Genomic DNA, 9,295 nt, shown 5'->3' on the forward strand with positions numbered 1-9,295 from the left:
TTTTTTTTTTTTTTTTTTTTTTGATATCCTTTCTTTAATGACTCATAGGGTCATTGAGGAGTTGAGTTGAAAGTATTTGTCTTGAAACTTTGAGTGGATCATAAAGAAAAAGTGAAAACTGTGTACTTGAAGATACCTGAACACTACTCTCTTGCGCTCAGTCCTTATTTCCTACACTTGATTTTAGCCGAAAGGCCGAGAAGCGATTCAGTCCTTATTTCCTGTGTGTAGCTTGGCTTCTCTCCATGGCTGTCATGCTTGTATGCAAGGCAGACTATGAATGGGGCCTGTCATACTTTTGGAGAAGTGGCACTACCGTGGCTCTTGGCTGCTCATGGCATTACACTTTGGGGGGCAGCTGCTCGGAGGAGGGAAGGGTCTTCCTTAGTGCTTTAGAATCAAGAGTACTGACTGCATCACGTATGGTGGATAATGGTGTCCTGTGGTCCCGTCTGTGCTTCTTTTGGTTCTCCCATAGGAGTTTCGTGAGACTGTGCAGTATAGTGCATGGTGAACCTACCAGAGAACTCACTTTAGGAGGGATGTTCTGTCTTCGTGCTTTCTGTCATGTGGAACTAAGACTCTAATATGCCTGTGAATTTTTAACTATAAGCATACATAAAATCTTTGTGACTTTTCCCAGGCTTAGGCTTTTATCTTTTGTAAATCTAGGGGCTATGAAACATTTTGTGTTACAGAGAAGGTGAGGGATGGTATAACGCCCCCATCGTCCCATCTAGAGGTTGTGTCTGTTTTGTGATTTTCCACTGGGGCCTTTGAAGCATTGGTCTCATGGCTCATAAAGATAGTGTCTTTTTGTTTCTCAGGACCCACTACAAAAAAAGTGAGCTAGTGTGGACAGATCAAAATAAGTTTAATTTTGCAAACTGGCACCACTAGATTCATTGTAGTTGCCAAGAGCACACTATTGAGAAGGGCTCAGGGGCAAACAAAACAATACAGCAACCCATAATCCATGTCTCCTGTGAATGTAGAAGGGGAGAGTGCCTGCCAATGAGCCATGTATTTTATGACCTTGTTCTGCATAAAAGGCCATTTTGCTAAGGGTGCTTCTGTTCTTCCTGATATGAATGCTACAAAGTTAAAAACTCTGTACTTTATTTTCAGTTTTACTTTTAAAAATTGCCTGCATTTATTTTTTTAAACAGGCTTATAACCCACACCATGGATAACTTATTGGACTTTGCATGAAAAGGAGTCATTAGTGCCATTGGATATTTGACCATCTTGGCCACAGGTTTTTCAGGATGAATGGAAGGTCACGCAGCATGAGTCTTCACCATACGTCGGGAACCCCACAGGGGCATAGGATGGTCAGTGGCCAACATATTCCTCCCATCCGAACCCACTCAGGGACTCCTGGCCCCTCGTCTTGTGACAACACACCCAGCCCTGCTATTGGAAGCCTTTCTAACAGCCTGCATCGCAAGATGCCCTTGGGAGGAGGGTTGTCTCTTCAGCACAATATGGCTGAGAGCCCCATCCATCTGCCCGCTCTGATCCCCAGGAGACAAGTGCTCACCAGTGAGAAGCCGAGATTCCAGGTCACCCAGCCTGGAGGCATGTCAGGGACACACACTTTAAAGCCAAAGCATCAAGAGTTTGGAAGCCTTTTTCCTCCAAATCCTGGGAAAGGTAGGATTGACTTTTTGGGATCTTTTAAAGGTGGAAACTATTTTTTCCTCCCCCTAGTCCTTTCCCTGCCAGTAAATTCCACAGAAAAACATGTAATTTAATGTCAGGGTGAAACTTCATGGTCTCATAACAATACGTAGCTTGATGAGTAAGGTGGTTTTGTGTGTGTGTGTGTGTGTGTGTGTGTGTGTGTGAGAATGCTGGGCACAGGTGTGGGACACCTCATTGCACTGTGAAACACAGTAAAGGTAAAAAAGGACGATCAGAAGTAGGAAAATGGAACAGGTGGTGATCCTGCTATAAAAGGATCGTGCCGCAGAGAAATCTTGCCCTCTGGGTACGTGGAGCTCTGCTGGGGGTCATGGATGAGAGAGTTAACTGGGATGGCCCTTTATGCTCATGGTAGAAATGCCAGAAGAAAGGTGATGAATGGAAGGAAAAGGATAAAGTGAGGAATTTTAATAAGTAATATAATGAAGAATTGGTACTTATAAATGATAAGAAAAATTATTTTATGAGCAAACCCTATAATTTTTACAGTATAGCTAGTAACGAGAATGAAAGCTGGAAGAGAATAATGAAAAAGGGTGTTTTACATTTGTGAAGAACTAGAAAACCTAATTAAGTTGAAATGCAGAATGTGCTTTTCTAACTCCATTTTTGCACGATCATATATTTTAAATTGAAGCATAATTGCTGGGGAAAGGCAAATTATTTGATATTCTTTAGAAACTGATATAGACTTAATGAAGTTATATTGCAGATGGTATGTGTATTTAGGCTAGAAGTAGAAAGCATATATATAATATAAAATATAATATAGCTTTGTTATGCAAAATAGCACAATTGTATACTCCTTAAGGTATGTTAGGTTTAGTCTTTAATGTTTACATTAAAAGTGCTTATGCTATCAAACAGTATTAGCTAGCAGCCTTCCTAATAATCACTCACTTGGTTAACTAAGGTCAATACTGATAGCAGACAAGTGCACCATTAGTTGTTTGTCATAGTGTCTGAGTAGTTTTGTATATGGAGGAGCTGGTACAAATGGGGATATTAAAAAAAAACAATGAAACAGTAAGCATTGATATAGCTTTTAAGTTTTCCTTCTTTTCTTTTTTATTTATATTTGGTCTAGGTTTTGTGTTTTGAGTTGCTTTACTTCCTAGAGGTACTGATGTTTAGTTTAGGAAAAAGTTTCCTTGGGGGCTATCTCTAAAATAGCTCTGTCATTGTTAGGCTTATGTGTTCATGACATGTCAAGCTATGCTCCTTAGTATCAAACCCCAGTGTTCAGTTTTTCAGGGGCAGGGGCCCATTAAAATCTTTCAGTTCATGCTTGACCAGTGAACTGTTCCTTGCTTTTATAGTTATTTGTGTTTGCAAGTCTGATGACAGTAATAGTGGTAATAATAACTTGCATTTATTATATCAACTTAGTATGTGTCAGGTAACGTGCTGAGTGCTTTCCAATGCATAGTCTCAGTTATTCCTCACAATAGCCCCAAATTGTATGCTATGGTTGATTGCACTGATAAGGGAACTAAAAATCTAGAAAGAATAAGTAACTTTAGAAACTCCAGGCAGTAAGGAGTTACTTTGATGGTGACCAGCAGTGAGTATAATTATGATAATGGTTAAAAAATGCTTCAAGGTACTCAGGGGATAGTTAATTCTCAGGGTCAGTACACTTCGGAATGCATGTAAAAACAGTGCTGCTTCCTGATTCTATTTTCTGTGGCTTTCTCCTTCAGCTTGTTTGTTTACAGTGTGGATTCTGGATCAGTATGGTTGGGGCATGCACGCACACAGTTAAGGAATTAAAGACATTGCTATTATCCCCCTTGGCTCTACAGCGTGGATACCATCAGTGGTCCAGATGATGCCAGAAATGGTTGAACGTGTCCTTTTCAGATTTTGGTTGACAATTCCTAAATTATGCCAATAACCGATGGTTTAGGACTGTGTGAACTTCATCTGATCATTTACTCAACAAAAAGTTACTGAGCCTATATGATCAGTGAGCCATCATTCTGGAAACACAATGGCCAAAATAAAAACATAGTCCTTGCTTTCAAGGTGTTGGGAAATTTAGACAAATACATGGGCAGTTAAAGCATAATAAAGGCTCTGATAGGGTACGCTATGAGTACTATGGCAACTGTAGAAAGGAATTTCTGCCTGTGCTTGATAGGTGGATCTGAGAGGACAGGAAGGTATCAAGGAAGAAACCTGAATAGTGAGAAGGCAGCCTTGCAGTTGCACAATGTCTGTCCTGCGTGTTTATTAGTGTGTGCACGTGCATGGATCATGTGTGCATGAAGGGGTTGTTTAGGGTAGGAAGGTTGTTCTGGGTTGGGAGAAAAGCACACTCAAAAGTTTCATGGGGAGGGTTCATGGGGTATATTATGAATTTCTATGTGCTTTACATAGGTTGAGGGCGCAGTGACTGCTTGAGATGAAGCTGGAGAGGAATAAGCAGAGAGTAGGTGAAGAGTTATGAGTGATACACCAAGGAGTCTGTATCTGTACGAGGATGTTGGCAGAACATGTGACTCTGGGAATATTATTTAGGGTTCCCCAGAAAAGTAGAAGTAACAGGATGTCTGTGTATGTTTGTATGTATGTGTCTGTGTGTCTGTATGTAGATATATATGTATGAATTGGTCATAAGATTATGGAGGCTGTTAAATCTCCAAGTCTTCAGGAGTGGGTAAGCTGGAACCCCAAGAGAGTGGATGGTTGAGTCTGAAGGGCTTGAGAACCAAGAGAGCTGATGGTGTGGTCTTTGTTTTGAAAGTAGAAAAGCTCAAGACTCAGGAAGAGCCAGTGTTTCAGTCTGACTCCAAAGGCAAGGAAAAAGCTGATGTCCTTGTTCAAAGGCAATCAGGCAGGAAAGCATTCTGCCCTACTCAGGGCAAGAGTCAGCCTTTTATGCTCTTCAGTCCTTCAGCTGATTGGATGAAAAGCATCCACATTACGTAGAGCAATCTGCTTTATTTAGTCTGTCAATTTAAATGTTAACCTCATTCAAAACCACCACAGTGGAAACACTCAGAATAATTTTTGACCAAGTATTTGAGCAACATGTAGCCCAATGAAGTTCAAGTGAAAATTTAACCATTATAGTGAAGTATAATTGTTTAAGGAAAATGTCTAATTTACACGATGGATAGGAAAGTGCCTTTATGGAGCCTGGAGAGTGATTATAGTAACTCTGAAGAACATAGTGGAGCTGTGAACAGAGAATTTAAATTAAGGATTGTCACATTGGCAAGCATCTCTAGTGAGAGCCTTGTGGAAAGTTTACATTTGATGGTCAGGTTTGCATAACTTAAGGATTGAGTTCTGCTCAATTGGAAATGGGAGTGACAGCGGCTTTCACATCAAATGGTGCGCCTCCCAGACGGAGCATCAAGATCACCAGGGTGCCACGGCAAACTCAGGGAATCTTAGGGCATTTAAAATTTTAAGCACAGCTACATGTGACATCCCTTAAACACCAGGCAAACTACTAGCTTGAGGAGGTTGACAGTTTCAGTAGTAAATTGCATCATCTTCCTTTAGATTTGCAAAGCTACATTTTCAGTAGTTGTGTTTTTATAAAAACAAATATTTTCTATACCCAAGTTCATGGCAGTGTTATTCCCAGTAGCCAAAAGGTAGAAATACTTGTCTTTCATTGGATGAGTGGATTAAAAAATGGCCTATATCTGTGTCTATATAATGGTTTAGCCTTACAAAGGAAATTTCATCTGTGGTACAACACAGATGAACTTGGAATAAATTACACTGAATGACATATACTAGTCCAAAAAGGACAAGTATTGTATTACTCTTCTATGAAGTTCTCAGAATAGTCAGATTTATAGAAACGGAAAGAATGGTGGGGAGAGATTTGGGGGAAGAGGAAATGAGTTAGCGTTTAATGGGTATGGGTTTTCAGTGGGGGAAGATGAGAAAGTTCTGCAGATGGGTAACGTGACAGTTGTACAGCAATGTGAATGTTCTTAGTGTCCCAGGACTGTAAATTTTATGTTATGTATATTTTGTCACAATTGAAGAAAGCAAGTACTAAGTGAAAATCAGTGTGAATAGGAAGAGAGGGTGGTGATATCCAGTCTTATTTCAAGGTGTGAGAAAAAGTGGAATGCACAACTGGAGCACCCATTTCACTAGTAATTGTGGTTATTTAAAATTAAATAACTATATTATTTTTTTCAGTTTATGTGTATTGCTTTTTAAAGTAGTTAATATGTTGGTAGTACATAAATGCCATTACACATTGACACCTATCTTGTTAGTAAACATAACTGTTAGGTGTTTCTTTTGGACTAGGGGCGTCATGAACAAAATTACCTGAGAGGCTATGCATGGCATGAACTGAGAGCGTTTGGGAGCTTCTGTCATAGGTTATTTTAATCACACAGAGAAGCCTGAGGCAGGGATATTTCCAGCTAGTCCCTGGCAACTCTGCTGTGTACAGACTACGATCGTGGTACTTTCCTTAGTCTTCTCTTCTCAGCTGCACCTTGACTCCAGCTCTGGCTAGGATCTGCCTTCTGAGAAGCGTGCAGAAGGAAGGAAGGACAAAGGGGAAAAGGTAGAAGGACAGTTCTCCCCAACCTGTCCTCTTAAAACAGCTTTCCCAGGAGCCCCACCCAACTAGCCCCGCTTACATTAGCCAACCATTACATAAACAATTTCTGAAGCAAAATTCATACATTGGACCTGAATTTTTAAAAAAAGTTTAATCTTGTCTTATATTATTTTGTACTATGTAAGATAGAAATTCTATTTTACTTCAATTTTTAGCATTTTGCCCCCTGTGTATCTCTGAAGCAGTGCATCAGGAGTCTCAGAGGTTGTGACGTTTCACTGCTCTTCCCCTAACCAGGCCCCCGCTGTATTCATTGCAGCCGAGGAATTTACTTTTGGTGCAGAAGTATTTCTTATATGTAGCTAAATGTTAAAATATAGTCCACATTGAAATTATTTAGTATTTTATATTTTATTCTACTTATTGTTTAGAAATCATTTTTTCTCCTCTGATGATCCAAACACCCTTTTCAGCTGTTTGTTTTTTCCTTTTGACCAGAATCTAGGCAAGTCTCTGTAACCTCCTTGTATGTAGAAAAGCTCTTTCTGCCTGCCTTTTGTTTTTGTTACTGGGGATTGAACTCGGGACTTTGTGCTTGCAAGGCAGGTGGCATCTGCCTGCCTTTTAATTTTGCATTTCATGTTGCCTTTTGTTATCAAAATATGTTGATAATTTTGAAGACTTCATGTCCCTTCTCTTGTTCCACAGTCAGATTTTTCTGATCATTTCTTCAAGGTTGGATTCAGATCAGTTTTGGTTGTGAATGCTGTGTAGGTGGTTTGTGTATTACCCCTTACACCAGGAAGCACTGAGTGCTCATCTGAGAATTTGTGTTTCCACATTTGATTACTTGGCTGATGTGGTGCCAGCAGACCACTGCAATGTGAAGGACATTTTCTCTTTCAGAATTAATCCTAAGGGGCTGTCCTGTTCTCCACAACCTTTCAGAGTTTCTACTAATGATCTTTGTATCAGTTTTTACCTTGTTGACTGCATAATAGTGATTTCCTGGTGATAATCATTCTTTTGTTTATTACCTGGTATTCTACTGGAAAGGAGAGCTTTTCTCCTTCCTCTTTTTGAGAATCACTGGAGACGTGGATTCTTTTAAAAATGTATGGTGATATCGTTCATTATCATTTTTTTCTGATGCTCAAACTATCCAAATTTGGCCATCGAGAACCTCTGACAGTCAGTTTCTGCGTCCCCATCTAGCATTTCCTTGCTCTCAGGCATAGCAAGCTGTTTCAGGCTCACTTATTCTTCAGTACCAGACTTGGAATCATCCATTTTCTCCAAAATCTTGAGCCCCTTTTAGTTTGGGAGGTGGGGAGTGGGTGACATGGGGTGGAGTATGATATTTGGAAAGCTGTGAAAATATGTCTTTATTGACAGAGATGCCGTTGCTTCTAAGCCCTTCCCACGAGGTTAACAAGTAGATTAGACAAAGATAATGAACTCCAGTTAAAATACATTACCGAATCTCTTTTATGCTTCCTCCTTGCAGTGTCATCAACGTCAATATGTTTTTATTTTGTCCTGCAGCAGAGGAAAGAACTGCTTTTATAGCTTAATATTTCCAAGATTGTAGATGTTAGTTTTAAAATCGAATGCTTATTTCATGTAAATTTTTAATGTGCAGAGATAAGAGTGTTCCTATTTATCAGAGGCACTGAGTGAGCATGGGAGACATTGTGCAGTTGGCAACCGACTGGCCTTGCTAGGACTCATGCGCAAAGCTCCCAGTTATGTTGTCCCAATAACAGCATTTCCCCTACTTCCTCCTCCAACAGTTGGTCGTTGTAATTAGACTGGTAGAAACGCATTTTTTAAAGCATATGGGAAATCAGGTTTACGATCCCCACTTTAAGCACATTTGACACACTATTTAAATATTTAAGACAATTCTACATTTCCAGTAGCACCCGGAGGACTATATAATTGGGAAGATTTTCATTATAAAGGTTTTTATTTTACCTCAGGGCCTCTGACATTTCTTGTTGGGCTCTGCTGTCCTTGGAGACAAAGAGAGTTAGTTATTCATTAGCGCATTTGTGGGTTATTCATTATTGTTGGTCAGAAAAAAAAACAGAATAATATCAGCCAAGGGCACCAAACTAATTGGGATTAAAAATCTCTTTTGTGCCATTTAAGGCTGGGGTGTCTTGTGAAGACCTGGTTTAAGGAAGATAATGTATTGCGTGAACCTGGGAGGTCTACAAATTAATGTACTTGAAGTAATACATCAAGTTTTATTTTTATTTTTTACTGTCTGTGGTTGGCTAATTCAATTGGTTGTAATCTGGAGTTCAGGTTAGTGTTAGATGCTTTACTGGGTCAGCTAGCTTCGTGTTTTTCTCTCTTTGCTGCATCATAAATATTAAAATAAGGCCAGTGATTTAAAATGTTACTTTCCTGTATCATTCTTTCACTTATGTTTATCTCTGGAAAAACAACAGGCTTCCTGGGCCATGCCTATTGTAGCCATGTCAGAACCAGAGCTAGAGTAACAGCTGGGCCTCTTATTTTGGAAGAGATACAGTTAATACTAAGTTAGCTAAAGAAAGTTGGGGCAGAATATTGGGCTACTTTTCTTTCACTTCTGCTTTTCAATCATTTATGTTTCCTTGTGCTTCCAATGTGGCTTCCTGCAGAATTAGAGCAAATAAAATTAATATTCCATAAAAGTTTCCAAAAAATAACCAAACCAGCTAGAGATGAAAGGCATTATTCCCATTATTCCGGTTGAGGAGGCCAGAGTTTTCAGTTCAGGTGAAATAGCAGTGTTTACCTTTGTTTACTCCCTGTGCTGTACAGGGTCCACTTTGTGTGATTTATTGGTGCTGGGTGTAAATCAAGTTGATGATGGATTTCCAAATATTACTGAATGTCAAGCATGGTTTGTTCCAGTTATAAAAGTGGTTTGTCAGTGTGGTAGCATTCCACCTTTAAAAGCCTTTGAAGGGGCGGGGGATTTAGCTCAGTGGTTCGGTGGCCTGCCTTGCAAGCTCAAGGACCTGAGTTCAATCCCTGTAACAA

General features: G+C 39.7%; 1 protein-coding gene across 1 annotated transcript in view; it reads left to right on the forward strand.

Annotated features, from left to right (window-relative positions):
- Nucleotides 1-9,295, forward strand: part of Glis3 (GLIS family zinc finger 3) — a 603,766-nt gene that overhangs the window by 182,412 nt on the left and 412,059 nt on the right. The window contains exon 6 of the mRNA XM_033757696.1: nucleotides 1,170-1,656. Coding sequence (XP_033613587.1) covers nucleotides 1,269-1,656 — 388 coding nt within the window. The 5' untranslated portion in view covers nucleotides 1,170-1,268. The remainder of the gene's footprint in view (nucleotides 1-1,169; nucleotides 1,657-9,295) is intronic.

The sequence above is a fragment of the Fukomys damarensis genome, unplaced genomic scaffold (assembly GCF_012274545.1).
Source record: "Fukomys damarensis isolate Sample0158 unplaced genomic scaffold, DMR_v1.0_HiC HiC_scaffold_31, whole genome shotgun sequence".
NCBI lineage: Eukaryota > Metazoa > Chordata > Mammalia > Rodentia > Bathyergidae > Fukomys > Fukomys damarensis.